At 33.9% G+C, this 18,538-nt stretch overlaps 3 protein-coding genes across 3 annotated transcripts; 1 reads left to right on the forward strand and 2 right to left on the reverse strand.

Annotated features, from left to right (window-relative positions):
• Positions 205-3,306, reverse strand: LOC105163321 (beta-carotene isomerase D27, chloroplastic). Its single transcript, XM_011081629.2, has 7 exons — positions 2,898-3,306; positions 2,637-2,776; positions 2,392-2,484; positions 2,111-2,172; positions 1,620-1,726; positions 485-577; positions 205-401 (listed from the first exon to the last, which is right to left on the reverse strand). The coding sequence occupies exons 1-7, from the start codon at positions 3,136-3,138 to the stop codon at positions 355-357; spliced, it is 783 nt and encodes a 260-aa protein (XP_011079931.1). The 5' UTR covers positions 3,139-3,306; the 3' UTR covers positions 205-354.
• Positions 4,382-6,587, reverse strand: LOC105163322 (probable histone H2A variant 3). The gene is made up of 3 exons (XM_011081630.2): positions 6,453-6,587; positions 5,763-5,894; positions 4,382-4,898 (listed from the first exon to the last, which is right to left on the reverse strand). Exons 2-3 carry the CDS (start codon positions 5,877-5,879, stop codon positions 4,602-4,604), a joined length of 414 nt encoding a protein of 137 aa, XP_011079932.1. The 5' UTR covers positions 5,880-5,894; positions 6,453-6,587; the 3' UTR covers positions 4,382-4,601.
• LOC105163323 lies at positions 12,084-14,352 on the forward strand. The gene is made up of 3 exons (XM_011081631.2): positions 12,084-13,041; positions 13,151-13,343; positions 13,483-14,352. The coding sequence occupies exons 1-3, from the start codon at positions 12,610-12,612 to the stop codon at positions 14,061-14,063; spliced, it is 1,206 nt and encodes a 401-aa protein (XP_011079933.1). The 5' UTR covers positions 12,084-12,609; the 3' UTR covers positions 14,064-14,352.

An 18,538-nucleotide genomic window follows, 5' to 3' on the forward strand; every position in this document is an offset into this window, starting at 1 on the left:
TTATCAATCCTTAAATAATACTCTATCCACCACCACCATCATCATCCTCCTCCTCAATTCTTAATTAAATCCCTCCCATACTAATTTTCATCGTACTTCTCCATCCTTCCATTCATCCCCTCCTTCTAATCATTACCCTTCTGTCCCATGTATCAATAATTAATTACCGCATATCTCTTAATTCTAGGAATATGGGATTTGCTCTCTGCTTATATAGATGAAGAACGCATCACATCTTAGCTAGGACAATATATATATATAGTTTGAACAACAAGCAAATCAAAGTTACGATGAATTGTCCATAAACAAGACAAGAAAACGGATTGGAGTGATCAGAGGAGATATATAGATGTTTTAGTTTGTGCAGGTCTTGTGTTGTCTTTGGATGCTCTTGCCCTTGCCTGCATAAATATCAATACGATGATTGAGTAGCGCGACTAAAATGAAATTAATTATAAAACAAACACACACACACAAATGTTACATTGTTTGTAGCAGGGGTGTGTGAATGCTGGATCCAGGGATTGGTCTGGAGGCTCTTCACCAAATATCATTTCACAGCTCATATCCTCAAAATCTGCAAATACATGAATGAAAAATATTCTTACACCAACTAATGTAAAACTCTTAAGTGTTGTTTTATTGGTTATGAAAAAAATATATATCATTTTAGTCTTGTAATTTAGGGAATTGGGATTTTTGGCCCTACACAAATTGATTTTCTTATTTTAGTCCTTTTTTCGAGCTAAAAATTTCATTAAACTTGCACAAATCCAATTGAATTTTAATTTTATAACTTAAGGAGGTGACATTTTTTTCCTATATGAATTGATTTACAGAATAAAATTACAATGTTTCCTTTGTCATATAACGACCACTCTTCTTAAACTATATAATAACTAGAATGCACCACTCAAGTAATAAATTTTTGCTTTTACCCATCTCAACTCAAGCTAGAATTTCCTCCTTTGGTTTTTTTTTTCTTTTCCAAGGGTTGAGAATTGAAATAGGCTTAAATGCATTTTTACTTTTGTAATTCAAGTCATTTATCATTTTCATCCTTTAACTTTTTAAAATAACATTTCGATCTTACATCTTTTTATTGTACGAAAACATAAAAGCCTAAATTAAAACTGCATTTAAGCCAGAAAAGTATGCAAGTTAGGGATTGGTGATGAATGGAAGGTGGAGGTTTGAAGTTGGGCGAGTTGTGTTGTGGGTCTACAATCTGCATCATTATTAACTGGGCTACCTATACAGATGGGGTCCTCCATACATATATATAAGCTTCCAAGTTTCTCAGTGCACATTCTGTTTCTCCTCTCCTTTTTCCCTTTTGTCCCCTCAATCTCTTCACTTCAAATATGCCTCATTCTTTCACCATCTAAATTATATCACAACCCCCTGTTTATATTTCATATTTTCACAATCCAACTTATCTACACTATTATAAAGAAGACAAGAAAGTGAAGGTTATGACACTGCTGTAGTAATTTTTTGTGATCCTAAGAATATCATTCAACTGATAACAAGTTTTATTTATATTTATAATATATTTTAAAATATAAATAGTATACATGTAAGATTAGGAGAAAAGTGGGGGATAACTGCTTGCTTACTGGGGACCATGTTGATGGGCACTCCGAGGGAATCCTTAATGAAGGCTTGAGACGGCATCTTGCAAAGGTTAGTGCACATTCCTACACAATTTGTCCCCTCCAAAAACCTGATGATGGTGAGTATGAATATGAGTGACCACCACCCAATCATTGATTCTAATTGTTGTCATCATAATTATTGAGAATTAGAATGAGTTGTAATTAATGAAGCATATGTGTAATAAATATCTAAAGTATTATTATTTTACAATGACCATTGTTTTTAATTCATTCACGTTTCTTGGTTTTCGATTCTTTAATGCTAAATTTAATTATACTCATCATAACTTTGAGATTAAAAAAAAAAAAATTCTTATACATTCAATTGAATCAAATTAATTATAAAGTAAGTGTAATATACTAAACTTATAATTCATCAATTTTCTTAATGTGTACAACAATGACACGACAAATAATTATAAATGTGGAGGAGAATGTAGAAAAACACGTACCTGCATTTTGGTATATGCACAACATTTTTCTCTATTCTTCCATCAATCTCTGACTCTTTCACCTTACAAGAAAATGAGATGGAAATTCACATTTGGTAAGTAAAATACTCAAATGTTTAAAAGAAGAACCTTAACAGCTAAACTAAAACCTTATAAATAGGATGCGTATATATATATATCATATTATTTGTGTGTATATAAATATATAAATCATGAGAGAGAATATTTGTTAAAGTAAATTAGAAATAGTTATTAAGGATAATGAGATGCATGTAAAATACCTGGCAGGGACCAACAAGCCAAGCAAAGAAAACAGTTGTGAAGACGGCAAAGTATTCTCTTGCAAATTTGGATCTTGGTACTACTCTCCTTATCTGCTACCATACAAATTAAACTGCTCTTATTAATAATTCCCATTTCTGTCTTAAATATGACAAAATCGAAGCTCTCTCTCTCTCTCTCTGATATTAACTATTTTTATATATTTACTGTTCCTCAAAATAAAATATTGATATCGAGCACTTGCCAAGGAAAGAATAGGCTTCGGAAATGCAGTCTCAAGAGTTCGAATCACAATCTCTCTTTGTTCAACAGGACTGAAGCGCCGAGACGCCATTGTTGCTGCTTCGATCAGACCATCGTACCCGCTCTTCTTGCTTCTCAACCCTACTCATCGTGTGTGTGTTTGTGTGTGTTGTAATAATTTTTCAAATTCTATTTAATATCTGAAATGGAAGTGAATTAATTCAGAGTGTGTGTGTGTGTGAGAGAGAGAGAGAGAGAACACCTGCCGAAGCTTGTAGGCTGTTGGAGAGATGGTTAATGGCGAGACGATCAAACCAGTTGTCGTTGTAAACGCTTTTGGATTCATGAGTTGATGATGATGATGATGATGTATCAAAGTTGCCGTCTGTGAGTACTGACAACAGAATGAAGGGGGAGCGTCTGAGATTTTGCATGGTAACTCTCCGGTTGAGTCGCGGCGGCGGAGAGAGGCTCTTGTGTGGCCACACCAACGTTGCATCCATGATTAGAGACGGAGGGGGAGGCGGCGGCACGTACGGTGGAGAGAGAAAGTGTGTGTGTGTATAGGTGAGATGAAGAAGAAGAGAACAAAATGGAGCATGGGAAATAAGATGTAGTAGTATTATGAGAGATCTTACTAGACAACAAAGAGTAGGCCATGGAATATTTTGCAAACCCCTCCTTCAAATAACATGGAATCTACCCTCCCACCAATTCTATTTAAATTATATACCAAATATAAATTAATATATAATTCAAAAAATATATCACGCTTGCTAACTCCTAATTTAGTTAACAATTTTCCCAAACATTGTCATTTTATTTTTTTTTCCTTTTTCCAATTTTAATTTGGATGTGAAATTTTAAATATATGTTTTCTTGTTGCATATTATATTTTTATTGAATCTTTTTATTCCATTTAATATAGATATATATATATATATATACATTGGGTAGAGAAAAATCACATCATAAATTATGTCATTTATGTTTGTGTTGACTTACACTTAGAAGTCTAATTTAAATTATGTAGGTGAATTTACAAAATATAAAGTCTAATTTAAATTAGATTTAGTCAGATTTAAATCAGTTATATAATAAATATAAACACTTACTCTATAATTGATATACAATTCAAAAAGAGTGGCAAATATATCACACTTACTATATAATTAATTTAATTTGGTGAGACCTGATTTGAATAAAAAAATTTCTAAAGAATACACAAAGAAAGACATATTTGGAAAGCAACATAGCAATTGTTAAAATAATTGTACAGAAATTACATATTTACTAATGTGCAAGTAATAAATTTTCCAATCAATTCAAATATAGATGAGTTCGGATGGCCCAACATTTTTGAATCAATCCAATCGATACAATCAATATAACAATTGCTTGTCTGCTATACCGATCAGAAAAGCGTTTAGTTTGTCTGTTTCCATTTCCAGCCCAAGTTTGAAAACATAGTTAAAATAAAAAACAGTAGCAACGAGTGTAGGAGACATGTTTGATAAGCTTTTTCAGCTCGTCCATCAGTTGGTATATTTCCTTTTCTACATCTCAAGTTGTCAGCACTTCTCACGTTTTCAGAACGCACACTCTATTCCCTCATCATAAGCCCACTAATCACATTTTCAGAACGCAGATACATCAAGTCATACAACAAGCATCCAATCAACGTTTTTTATGCCGAATGCATCAGCCATAATGATTTTAGGGGTAAATATGTCAACACAAGTAGAGTTAAGCACAGATGTACCATGAATCAATATTAAATGTTAAAGGAAACAACTACATCAATAATCAAACACAGCTACAATTCCAACTACTTGGTCTTAACTATGATCTGCACTCTAATGACTACCTTAGAAACCTAAAGATGGAAGCAAATACTAACAGTCGCAATCATACAAAACACTGTTTGTTTCATCTATAAATAGACATTTAGAGTTAAGACAGTAATTCATTCCTTGGTAGTTTTGTTGATGAGAGACTTATGAATGTGGGGAATCACACCACCGCCGGCTATGGTTCCTTTGATGAGGGTGTCAAGCTCCTCATCTCCCCGAATTGCCAGTTGCAAGTGTCTAGGTGTTATCCTCTTAACTTTCAGATCTTTACTGGCATTTCCAGCCAACTCAAGCACCTCAGCTGTCAGGTATTCAAGAATTGCAGCAGAATAAACTGCTGCCGTGGCTCCAACTCTTCCATTAGCATTGGTTCTCGATTTGAGGTGGCGATGAATTCTACCCACAGGAAACTAGGGCCATCCATGACAAAGCTAGTGTGAGTTTATAAGTGAAGTTGAAGCACACAACAACAACAGAATGACATAGGCCATATTTGTGCAACTAAGCATCATGAGGAAACAGCTGACAAGCACTTTTACCAAAGTGAAACTAATTTCAGCAGCGGTGCAATTTTCATTCCATACCACTAGTGAAAACAAGAAAACATAAGAAACCAAAAGCAGAACTTAGTTTTCAATTCAAGACTTCTACTCCCACAATTAAATTGCGCCAGAAAAATAATCAAAATGAAGCTTTGCTAAAGTGGACCAATGTGACAGTCCTGGTCCACTACTATCCCTTGATCGTAGGAGGCCAAGGGATTCACAGCACCCTCTCCCCTTGATCCAATAGTCTCAAATGGACCATAAGTGATGCAACCAGTCCATGCAAGAATTAAAAACAAGAACATTACTACTCCCCGACACAACCCTCCATCAGATATGCTTCTTCTATAGATATGAAGTTGTATAAGTTATAAGGCAAATATAATAGAGCATAAGTGATCATGCCATGCAAGTCAAATTCAAAAGCTTAAGTCACTGTTTCCCAAGTCACCAAAAGGTTCCAGTCCTTAAGCTGCACTTAATCCTTTTCCGCGCATACAAGACAAGTAGCCACATGGTACATCAGTAATTATCATGATTCAACCATTTACCTCTTCCAAATAATACCATGTGAGAATTTTCTTCAATTATAAGAACTTGCAATTTCAAATAAAAATTAAAGACAATTCAACTCAATGACTAAAATTCAATAGCTACATACATTAAAATCAACAAAATTAGAAATAGATAACTTCACTAAAATTTAAGCTAAATTAATGACGTATATACCTGAAGGCCAGCACGAGCTGATCGGGAAACAGGCCTTTTCTTGTCCTTCTCTTTGTTAGCTGCTGCAGCTGCCATTGTCTTCCCTGCCACAAGCCCCTTTCCACCTTTTCCGGCCATTTTTTCTCTCTTTAACTGCAATTTCAGAAATATTCAAAAAAAAAAAAATCTTCAAATACATGCAAGAAATTGAGTAGACAGCACAGATGTAGTTATACACGAACACCTCTGAACAATTCGTTTGTACTACTGTTTTCTCCACTCTTAACTTAAACAAAAAAATATTTAACCTATTAAATTTCTCACAGTTTTCGGTTTGTTCAACTTCTGTTTCCAAATTCAACCTGGAATAAGTTTCCGTTGGTTTTCCATTTCCTCTTAATCCTCGTATAGCCAGAGCCACGAGAAAGAAAGAAATGAAATTTAGAAACACAAAAAAAAAAGAAAAAAAAACATAAACCTACACGTCTGTCTAATTTTACATCAGATCTGATTGTTTTGGGAGACAAAAATCAGCAACCAGCAAACAAACAGCAAATTTAAACACGGAATAGCTCAGAAGAAAAGGGAAGCTGATCGGTCAAACGACCTGGAAACTATTCTAACCGAATCCGACGCAGCAAATATACTAAACCAACTGAAGAAAAGAATTAATCATACAAACAAATCACAAACAAAAAGGAAAGTTATTACCTCAAAAATTAAACAGCGCGGGAGCAATGCAACTGGAGAGCAGACAAATTGGGAACGTAGAGAGTAAAGGAAAGAGGAAATTTATTGCCGTTTTTTGAATCTGGAGCGCAATTTTGGCGGTTGCTTTTAGGTGGGAAAGCAGTTTCCCAGTTCGAAAATTTTTCGCCTCTCTGCTAAATTTACCATAGTGCCCTTTACTTTGCGTGAAAGCGCAGTTTCCCACTTGTCTCATTCCGGAAACCAATAATGGCTTCACTGCTTCGGAGTTTGGAGATATAAATTAGTATTTCATATTATTTTTTTAATAGAATAAACTACACTGAATTTTTATAAAATTTTATATAATTTTTATATTATTTAAAAAATTATAAATATCATCTAATATTTAATAAAATTATGTAATTTTTAATGAAGATATAAAACTTTCAACTTTATTCTTATTGCATATTTTTTGAAAAACATATTCAAAAAATAGGAAGAGACACAATGAAAATTTTGAAAAATTATAAAAATTTATGAGAAAAATTAAAATTAAAATTTATAATTTGTACTTCAATTAATTTATCACAAAAAGTAAATAAAAATCTAACGAACTCTAAAAAATTAAATTATGTCAATTCTTGAAAAGCATTAAAATTTCATTAAAAGACATTGGGGGACGGCCCAGGCGCTGACAAGAACACAGGCCCAAACCTAGCGGGAGAAACTTTACTTCTAGGCCCAATAACGATCCATAATATCTCTACCAACATGCCTTTTGGGTGTGCTGCAATTATTGACTTGCACAAACAAGTGAAATCAACCTGGATCAAATCAAAAATCTGAGGCCCATTTACTTTGTGATATGAATTATTCGGATAATGAGATAAACAAAAATCTGAGATAAAATCGAGCCCTCGCAATACAAAATAAACACCTTATAAGAATATGTTGAACTGCATATCCAATCTAATAATATTAATCAACAAGGTCTTAAAAAGTTGGACACATATTATACAGATAATTAAACCCCGATTCCCTAAAGTTTGATGCAATTAGATTTAGTGTCCCTAATATTTGATTCTGTCTAACAAATAGGTCCATCCGTTAGTCAAAATTAAATGGATTCATTGATATTAACAAAAAATAAACTGAATGAAAATCGATATTCACCATCGATTGACTTATTACGAACTTATTGCACGTTGAATAAATATTCTGTGATTAAACTACTCTTATAATAGTGAAGATATTCATCACCACATATATAAACGTATGAAGATACGTAAGGGTAATTTAGTCATAAAAATTTTATTTGACTTACAAATAAATTAATTTGAAGTAAATATGAATATTTGTACAGTTTTTTAGTTAACAACATTAAATTCGGTGAATTTTTACTAACGATGAATTTATTTATTATGTTGAAATAAATCTCAAAGGTACTAATTATTTTTAAAAAGTATTAAAAAAATTATATATAATTATAGAGTGTGTTTATGCAAGGACTAAACTTGGACATTTATTACCTTTGCTGTCAATCAATAAAACGCGTATTACTTTTGTAACCCAACAATGTCAACAAATACACGCAAATCAAAAGTCGCATATACCTAAGACATTCGAGTGAGGTAAAGCCTAAAGCCAATCTACCCACTCTTGCATTCATAATAGGGAAAATAATTTTAAATAAAATTCATTAGTTTTTCAGATCTAATAAAATATCTTTTTACTTATTTGACCTTGTCAAGTAATATAGTCTGTAATAAAATTAAATATACAATTTATTTTTATGAATTAATTTTAAATAAGAAAAAGGAAACTATTGCATTTCCTTATCTGTCTCCTTGGTGCGAAGGAGATATTTGCGAATCTTGTTCTCATTTCCCTACCAATATCCAACGGATACAGATAACACACGTGGATAGATCCAGCAGCTCCATGGCTGTTGTGTCGAGATAGCGACGCGTGGATTGCGTCGCGACAGTTGTGAACCGCTATCATTAGAAAGAGAGCGGTGTTTGCATTCCGAAAATAGCCCTGCTCCTGCTACGCCCCCCCCCCCCCCCCCTCCCGGTGGGCCCCATTAGGATAAGTGCGCCTTTGTCCAACCAGCGTTGGAGTTGCTCGGCGTTACTCGTGTTTTCTTTCTATCTAAAAGTGTTCTTCGTGAAAAAACAACGCAAAAATTATACGTTTTTACTGTTCATTTTTTGCATCCTAAGTGTACGTGGCATTTCATTGGTAAAATTGCAATTTTTTATCCCACAAGACCGGTGGCTGTATTTTGGTCTCGTATTTCATGGGTTTCATTTTTGGTATAATATAATTAAAAAATATTGCAGACGTTGTTTCATGTACTTGATGGGGATATAATATGTTAAATGAAGAAAAGCCAAAAATGTCCGCTTAATAGTGAAAAATACCAGAAAAAAATCAATAGATTCGTGCCCTATGAGTCGGGTCGGACCGCGCTACCCAACCTGCTTCATTAATCTGTTTTTAGGCCTCAATTGACGTGCAAGAGGCTCAACTGCATGATCTCTTGTAGCGGAGGTCTTAAAATGAAGTTACGGGACCTACTTGGTGGAGTACACTTAAGTCTAATACGCCTCTTCTAAAATATTTATGGTAAAACATATTTAATATTTTCAACCATATTTATTATTTCAGGTCACTTGTTTTTATCTTAAATTCAAATTTATTTGAACGTCGGAGGATATTAATCGAGAACGATCCCGACAAGTCTAACGTGCTTTCTTCATCTCATGGACCATTGTACGAGAACAATACAACGAGATTGAGATCTCATGTTAAATAGGTTGCGTATTTGACTTGGATCAGTACTAATTCTATTGGATCAAATATGTCAGGGTTTTGGAACCACATCTCAGCATTTCTTAATCTTGTGTGACAAAAAATATTAATCTTATAAAACACGGGATCAAAAGTGTAGTACATTTATTTTATGGAAGCAAAAATTCAACGGTTTTATTTCATATTTTATAGTAAATATATGATTAAAGTCATGAGTGGTTTAAATATTGGATTAATTACAATTTTTTTTAATAAAATTTATCATAATTATAAATATCACATTAACTTAAAAAATTTACTTAGAAATTAAAAAAAAAAAAGTTGAAAATCATGATGGTGTATATCAATTTCACTTTCAGGCTATAATATATCATAATTGATTGGTCCTTTATAAGAAAAAATAAAGACATATCCAAAGCACGTCATTCAGCTAAATATAGATGATATTCCAATATCGCCCTACCCAATGGTGAAATCACACCGAATAAGTGTAGTTTGGTAGTACATCCTCTACCTCTCACTTGTACTGCACAAATGCGATCGCACGGCTGTGGGCAGTGTTTAATTCTTACCAATTAATAATTTCAAGAAATTGATTTTACAATTTCTATCTAATTTTATTTTTTAAAATTTAACTTAAAAATATTAAATAATCTTAAAATATTTTCCTATCTAATACCAATATTATTTTATTTTATAGTTGAGTTTGATATCCCATTAACAAATTTAATATTACAATTTTTTATGCGATTCGCGCTCGATCGATGTTATATTTGAGTATTGCTTTTGGCTTTATATGTCTCTCACAAATTTGTCATGTAAAGCACTTTCCTAGGGAGATGAAACATTATGACTTATGAGCTATTCAAACTCATCGTCTCTAATCAATATGAAACGCTTAATATTATTAGCTCTACAAACAAGGGGCTTGAAACATGCATATGACCTCATCCATACAGATGACGCCAAATGATATGGCTCGTGACTCGATCATGCCTTAGTGTGCAAGGTATTGCCCACTCTGACTTATACGAGCCTCACAATTTTCTCTTAAAAAATGGGTCGCGATAGAGAGGTGGAGGCTTTAACACTTACAAGTCATCAAATTTATCGTCTACAATCAATGTAAAACGTTTGTTTACATTATCAGTTTTCAAATGAAGAGTTTAGGATGGGCACATGACCTTATGTCTACATACGATGCCAAATGATGTGGCTTATAAGCCAGGGGAAGCTCGAGTCGTGAACCACATCAGATGAAATCTCAATAATATATGGACAGTTGTCTCATTTTATATTAATTTATTATAATTTTTTTTTATATATTGCTCAAATCAATATACTAATTTTTTTTAATAAAATAAAATATAATAGTTCATATCTAAATTAATTTCTTGCATTTTTTATTCCCGTAATAGGCTGTACGATCACAGTAAGATATTATTTCTTAAGTCTTAACTAAGGATGTGACCAATTATATTGACTCATCACCCAACAACTTTTAAACATCCCCATAATCACACCAAAATGACACAAACACCCTTGGGGTTGTGCAATTGTCGTACCTGTTACATCCCCCGCGGTAGAAATTTGAGGGTTTTGGTTAGCAGCTGAACAAAAAGTAAAAAAGGTGTGGACAATCTTATCCTCCAAATGGAATTAAATCATTTTTATATACATCAAGTATTTCAATTTAATTTAACTTTTTTTTTAATTCGAAACTTTTGTTTTGATCGTGATTAATGGTCTATATTTTTTTTACTAACAGGATAAGTATAGAATATATATTTAATTATAATTAAATTAATTTGTATATTCAACAGTATTAGGGGAGCGCTTGTAAAATTTTATACTTTTACTATTTAGATAAATGAATTATAAATAAAGTTAAGATTTGAATAAAAGTAAAAGTGAAAGCGGTTTGTAACAGATAATGAAAAGTTGAAAATGGAAATTTGAGGCCTTTGACAAAACATATGAAAACTATTTGTATATAAACTTTAAATTATTTACATAATGTTTTTTTATAAAAAATGAGATTTACACAAATCTAAAAACAGTTAAAAGCACAACCCATCTACTTTGTCTTTTATTATTATTTATTTTATTTGAATATATATAGAGATTTAAAAATATTGATCTATTTGAACATACTGAATAATAATAGAGAATGGCGAGCTTTTAGCATAGTAAATAATTTAAAAAATTAATATTAAAAAATAAAACGAATTAATAGGGGCATTTGTGTAATTAGGAGAAAAAATGTTATCCATTGGGTTGGTAAATTTGGTAGAGCAAATGGGACAGCGCGTCGAACGTGAGGCGGTTGCAAAAGTACTCCGAGGCAACATATGTAACAACCACGTAATTCGTGGGAAACCCCGAGGCCATTTTCGGAAACTCAACCGAACCCCTCAAACGCGTCAGCCGAGGGAAACGTGGCGGCGTGACGCTGCGATCACGAGCCGACCTCGCTAATCTCCCGACACGTACACCTGAATGGACTGGATTGATCTTGCCACGTCGGACGCCAGCATGTTGCTTTTCTCAGTCCTAGTCAGCAAATTGCTCGCCTTTAAAATGTGAGCCCAACTCTTGGTCTTCCCTTTAGCTTTCACACAGTACACTGAACCATCACGAGAAAGGAGCTCCATTTTCTTCCCCTTTTTCTCACATAGTTTCTGTGTGTGCGCGTGTAATTTTTCTCTAAGCGCCGGTGATTAATAGCCTCGACGGAGATTCGATTTGTCTCCGGAATCTGAATGATCGGCTAGGTCGCCGGAGGACTGACGTCACGTCGATAGGCTCCTTTTTTTTTTTTTTTTTTTTTTCTTTTTCGATAGGCTCCTTTTTTTTTTTTTTTTTTTTCCTGTTCCGTTTCTCTTGGGTTGTGAGGTTTAGACGTAATTGAAAGCCCTAAGCAAAAGCAAAGCTATTTTAGTTATTTCCTAACAGACTTCAGAAGTTATTCCATGCTTTGTATCGCAAATAGTGTCAAGTGGTGGATTATTATAAGTCATCATGATAATCCATGAGATAAAGGCATCTGATTGTTGTTAAGGTTTTCAAGTTTCTGTAGATCGGTCAATTTCTAACCAAATTAGCGTTTTTTGTGTTAGATTGAATTTGTTTGATGGGTTTTTGAGACATTTTCCGGAAATCGTCCATTTTTTGCCTTTGTCGCTGGCTTTTTTGTTGATCAGGGTGTTCAAATCCCTACCTTTGTGTTTGTTGAGGAGTTAATCGGCAATTTTGTGGCCAATTTTATCTAGATTTGTTAGGGTGATTTGAAATTACCTTAGAATTTGAAGTCTTCAACGTTGACTGAAATTTACGACTGTGTGCTGCGGAAAAATGGAGCATGGAAGAAACTAGAAAAGCTCCGCACAAATCAGCGACTTCGGGTTTGATAAGATTAATGCCTTACCCCATGAAGATTCAACCAATCGATTTCGACGCGCCGGAGGAGCCGCATCCAAAATATGAGACAGCGGTGAAGCCAGTATTCAAGTCAAGGTTCATGCGGCTTTTCGAGAAGCCGTTCTCGAGAGATAAGTCTGCCGGCGCCACCTTGCTGCCGCATAACTGCAACAAGGACGGCGTGGAGGAGTTTGAGCCGAGCTCGGTTTGCCTAGCGAAAATGGTTCAGAATTTTATCGAGGAAAGCAACGAGAAGCAGCAGAGGTGTGGAAAGAACAGGTGCAATTGCTTCCATGGAAAGTGTACAGGAGGCTCCGATGAGGAACTGGACTCGTACAATTCTTCTTTCGCCCACGCATATGACGTCCTCAAGGTAGATTTTTTTTTTTTGACAGGAGCGTATGTCATGTGATTTCGTGGTTCATTTGACAGAATTTTTGTTTTTATTGTGTGAATGATGTTGTTGTACGACTATTGAGCAGAGTTTAGCACCGTGTTTGTGTGTTTCTGAAAGAAATCTGCTAGCCGACACTGCAAAAATCGTCGAGAGAAACAAGATCACTAAGCGTAAAGACGGGGTTTGCAGAAAAATTGTGGCAGATGGTCTAGTAGCTCTTGGATACAACGCTTCAATCTGCAAATCTAAATGGGAAAAATCCCCCTCCTTTCCCGCTGGTAAGTTCCTTTTCTCCATCAGCTGCAGGATTGTCCTCTTGTCTGTGTTAATTCCTGGCTTTATTCGTGGCTCAAATACCTCTCTTTTTTATGTTCATAGTTAACAAATCATGAAAAATTAAAGTATTGTTCTCTACAGGGGAATACGAGTATGTCGATGTGATAATTGAAGGGGAAAGATTGATAATTGACATAGATTTCAGATCGGAATTTGAAATTGCAAGGTCCACCAAGGCGTACAAACTGGTTCTCCAAACACTGCCCAATATATTCATCGGAAAAGCCGACCGTCTTGAGAAGATAATCGCCGTTGTATCTGAAGCAGCCAAGCAAAGCTTGAAGAAGAAAGGCATGCCTTTCCCTCCTTGGCGCAAACCCGAGTACGTGAAAGCCAAATGGCTCTCCCCTTTCACCCGACTCGGCCCATGTCAAATCCCTTCAAGTTCACCATGCAACAATGATATAGAAACCAAGCCGACGGGTGAGAGGGAGTCGGCACTGATACCAATGACAATTCTTGGAGAGAAATGCGCGCCTCTGGAGAAAACTAACAATGATGATGGTGTGTTTGTCTTTTCTAACAGTAGCAGCAGCCCACGTGAAGATGATGGTTTCAAGAGTGTGAAGAAATGGGAGCCACCAGAGGTCAAGCCCAAGAGTGTGAACAAAGGAGTGAAGATTGTGACTGGTTTGGCTTCTGTAATTGAACCTAAACCATAACAAATTTTGGATTTGTTTTTTTCTTTTCTAGTTATAACAGATTTGAGTACCTTAAATCTTACATGCCGAGGTACCATCTCTGGTCTCTTTGTAATTCCCTTCGGTTTTTTATGTAAGGGTGTTGAAAACTAGTAGCAATTAGTGCTAATATCATCAATAAAGATTGGAAAAGAACAGCAGCACAGCAGCAGCAGCTTGTAAGCCCCTTGTTTATTGTTATGCCCTTCCTGGCTCATTGCTTCACAGTACTTTCCCTTGTTTCAATCGAAATGAACTTTGTTTGCATGTTTCTTGGTTTTGTAAAAGTAGCTCAAAAACAATTCATGTCGAAAACTTTTCTTTAAATCAGTTGTGATTGGCGTAAAATTCAAATAAAGTCATGTTTGTTCGACCTAAGCTGACTTAAAGAGAACTTTTCCCAATTCAATTCCTTAAAATCCTTCTCTTTGTTTGGAGTTTGAGTTTCCTAAACCCCTTGTCGTCGGGCCTGAACAGGTCTCTTAGCCTGCGTGAAAAGACACAATCTCGTCAGCCTTTTTGGAGGAAAGGAATTGGAGCAAAGTATATTTGGGGAACTGAAACCCGGGAAGGCTCTGCTTGGCTTTCCGTGCAGTTTTTGTCACATTACAATCATTGCGATATCCTTTATTTATTACGCGGTGATTTAAGACTGAAAATTCAGAATCATTGATTGATAATTAAAAATGAGCGCAGACTGCATAATGTTAGCTGGTGGGATTCCAAATATTTATCAATCTCTTACATTTGTACATATACGAGGTTTTGCATAATTCCTTAACAATCATTCAAGATTCTCAATTTAAGTATAGCTTTTCCATGTACGTACTATAATTATTAATAATTCAGGTGATCCCACCAAATCAATTGTAAAATCACCCACCTTTCACTCTACATCACTAACTCTAAAGCTGAAATTTCCAAGCATGTCAATAGTAATATAACACCATAAAATATAAGTTGATGATTATTTACTTCAAAAAAAAAAAAACAAAACCTTCTATTACGTCGCATAAAGACTTCTGCTCGAAATAAACAAGTGCACACACTTTCAAACCAAAAAATTCAACTCCCACCTACCAATTACATGTTTTATTTGATTTTAGACGCAATGTATTGTAAAATTTACAGTGTTTGTGAGGTCAAATTTACAGACAGGGCATCAAAGATGAGGGTATTGAGAAAGCAACGTGATGTTTACTTTAACCCATTTCTTTTCTTTTCTTTTATTTTGCTGTCTTTATCAGAAAAAATATATATAGAGAGAGATATTGGATTGTTGCTTTAACACGTTTTATCAGCATCGCGGGTTGCTTGTGATGTATACTTTGACATGGACTTGTGAAGATGCTCTGCTCTGCTCTGCACCAATATTGAATGCACTGCAATGATCCCTTCCTTTTTCCAAACTATCTTTTCTAACACTCCACTCCACTATCATGGGTTGATTTCGATTCAAAACCTATGTTAGTTGTATAATGGAAGTAGTACTTTTTATATTGTTTGATTGATGTACAGTTTAATAAAAGTGATTAATTATTTAAATATTATAATAATAATAACTATGCGATAAGTTTGATATGATAAACTGACTCGTGTTCGAATTTTTTCATTATATTGTAATTAATATGAAATGAGTGGTTAATGAATTGAATTCACATTAAATTGATGGTGAGGTTTAATTTAGTTGAAGAAACTGAGGCCTTATAACTATAAGGTTATGGAGTCAATTTACTGTAATAGTACTTGTCATTGATTGGATATTCGATACGAAATTCATGATATATTTATAATTGATTTATTAAAAGAAAAAAATTAGATCTAGATAAATTCAAATCGAACTCAATATACGAGTTTGGAAAGAATGGGACGGGTTCAGTAATTTGATGCACTTTAAAATGAGTCGGCCTAAAGAGACCCAAACGATCCAAAATTAATAAAAATATCGCAAGAGCTCAAAGGGGAGGCCCAAGGTGCCCCTCGGAGGCCTAGAATGCCCTTAGACAGCCTAGTTTTGATAAAGTCCTCGGGGAGTTTTGTAGGAGGTGCCCAAGAAAATAAATTGGCCAAAAGAAGCCCAATTGACCCACATCCGAGGAGGCTTCACAAGCTCAAAAAAAAAACTTAGTGTTTTGGAATTACTGAGCCGAAGTCAAAGCACATCTCACCTTCATACTATAACTTTAGTTGCACGAGAATATTATAATTTCATAGTTAGAGTTTTATTCAATGGCAATCTCTTCCTTGTACATAAAAAAAAACGCAATGATACGCTCATTTCCATTTTTTTGTTCTAGCATTTTATTTTATTACTTTATACTTCAATTAGACTCGATTTTTTAATCGCATCAAATATATATGAGCAATTAAGATAAAAGAAACTATTAGCATGTGTATTTAATTGTTTGACATGAGATTGGATGTTGTTTAATTGCATGAAAAAGCAATTTTCAAAGTAGAAGAATTTATTTAAATAGAAAAATATGGAACAGTTGATACATGACCCTTCTTACACGGCAAGGTCAAAGAAGATGCCTGAAAATAGGGGCACCAAAAAAAGTAGCTTTAATCATACCCCTCAACTACATTACAACATCAACATCTCTTCCTTCCCTTCTTTTCTTTTCTTTTTTCTCCCAAAGTTGATGATATTGCTTCCTTTCCCCAAATGCTAATATTTGAATTCACTTTATTTAAAATTCTAACTTAAAATCGAGTTTGTTTGAATTTATATTTATCGTGTGATTGGCGTGTAATTTAGAAAAATTGACTAATCTCATAAAAAAAAAAGTGTATTACACTTACTTTGTAATTGATTTGATTTGCTTGAATTTAATTTGACTAAAATTTTCTTTTGACTTCACCTCTAGGGAGACCCTTCGCCTACAAAGAGTCATAGCCATCAGAAAGTCCTTACTTTTTTATGCAGCCTTTTTTGTCTTGGGAGAACCCTTGCATGTCAAGAGTCCCAACCATCAGGAAGGTCCTTCTGGGGCTGATATGGTCTAAGGTGGCGGTTGACACCTGGGTTGATGAGGTACCATGTGGGAAAGTGGGTTGTCATGTGTGTGGGCCTTTTGGGTCGAATGTTTTAACGGGCTTTGATTATGGACCAAGCCGGGGATGTCCCGGGTCTCCAAGTCTGGGGATGTCCTGGTCCTTCCGTTTCTTTCTTCTTTTTTTGGGCCACTTGAGCTAGTTTATTTGTACGCACATCAATGAAATAATAATATTTTAAAATTATTGTATAAGTTTATTATTATAAATTTAAAACTTTTGATTTTAAATATTCTAAACACAATTTTATAATTGGTTGTATAAAATTTTCTTCAGGCTTCATCATTACCTTTATTGAATTGAAACCACATCCTGATGCTTCACTTTATTTCCAATCATTTTTTATTTTTTAATTATTTTTATTAATTTTCTATTTTCTATTTTTTTTCCAACTGCGTCTCTTTTTTATTCTCTCTATTTTTCATACTTTTTCCCGACGTTTTTCTATTTTTTTAAATATTTTTTATTTATTCAATTAACATTCATATTTTTAAAAAATGATAAATAATTTTTTAATTTAAAATGAACTATGCGTGCACATTTGAGTATTGATCTCATATTATTTATTTTATATCTCAAATCATTTATTATTCTTGAGTGCAATAATTTCTCATCTCTGCTTCCAGATTTCCATCTTTTCAAGCCACCTATAAGTATCCTAAACTGAGTACAAATGCTAAAGTTGTCAAGCTTTTGAATGCGACTTCTCATTTTCTGCATATGCCGCATTTTCCCATTTTAATTAATGTTTTGAATATTATTGGGCCGCAATTGTGTGCACAGTATGGGCTTTTCTGTAATGGGCCAAAAATTTTTATCATCATTCCCAAATTAATCTTTTCATATTTTGTACCCATATTCTAATTCAGCCCAATTTTATCGAATTCGATTTAGAAATGAGAATTTCCATTTCAATTAAAAAGTATAAGTAATAATACAATTACCTAATGATACTTATCCATATCTACAAATAAAAAATAATTGCAATTTCGCATATAAAAGTGGTAGAGTATGGTACGCAATTTAATTAATATTGGTCGAAAATTGGGCTATTTATGTTATTCTGGGCCCAATATGTGCGTCACCATTCAATGTTCAATCTTGGTCACAAAACTATTACTTAAATAATTATAATCGAAGATCATAAAAAGATATCATATTTCTTATTTCATTTAATATATACACAATTTTATAAAATCCCAGCTCTTTATATATTCTAAAAGTAATTATACCCTTTTTTCCATTTTCTAAAATTAGATATATATCCATATTCCTATGATTCATACGGACAACCCTTTGTTTATCATATGCCAATCTTACTATTTGAACATGACCTTGTTGTCTTAATTATCCTATTCGTATGTAACAAATACTAATATTTTGAAATACTAATATTTATC

The sequence above is a fragment of the Sesamum indicum genome, linkage group LG6 (genome assembly GCF_000512975.1).
Source record: "Sesamum indicum cultivar Zhongzhi No. 13 linkage group LG6, S_indicum_v1.0, whole genome shotgun sequence".
Taxonomy (NCBI): Eukaryota; Viridiplantae; Streptophyta; class Magnoliopsida; order Lamiales; family Pedaliaceae; genus Sesamum; species Sesamum indicum.

Excerpts from the sequence above, each read along its gene's own strand:
- LOC105163321 (XM_011081629.2), bottom strand. The coding sequence starts at position 3,138 with ATGGATGCAACGTTGGTGTGGCCACACAAGAGCCTCTCTCCGCCGCCG. Across the intron at positions 2,173-2,391 it reads GGCTTGTTGGTCCCTGCCAG|GTGAAAGAGTCAGAGATTGA; the intron begins GTATTTTACATG and ends TTTTCTTGTAAG. Across the intron at positions 578-1,619 it reads GCCCATCAACATGGTCCCCA|ATTTTGAGGATATGAGCTGT; the intron begins GTAAGCAAGCAG and ends ATGTATTTGCAG.
- LOC105163322 (XM_011081630.2), bottom strand. The coding sequence starts at position 5,879 with ATGGCCGGAAAAGGTGGAAAGGGGCTTGTGGCAGGGAAGACAATGGCA. Across the intron at positions 4,899-5,762 it reads CAGCTCGTGCTGGCCTTCAG|TTTCCTGTGGGTAGAATTCA; the intron begins GTATATACGTCA and ends GGATGGCCCTAG.
- LOC105163323 (XM_011081631.2), top strand. The coding sequence starts at position 12,610 with ATGGAAGAAACTAGAAAAGCTCCGCACAAATCAGCGACTTCGGGTTTG. Across the intron at positions 13,042-13,150 it reads ACGCATATGACGTCCTCAAG|AGTTTAGCACCGTGTTTGTG; the intron begins GTAGATTTTTTT and ends ACTATTGAGCAG. Across the intron at positions 13,344-13,482 it reads ATCCCCCTCCTTTCCCGCTG|GGGAATACGAGTATGTCGAT; the intron begins GTAAGTTCCTTT and ends TGTTCTCTACAG.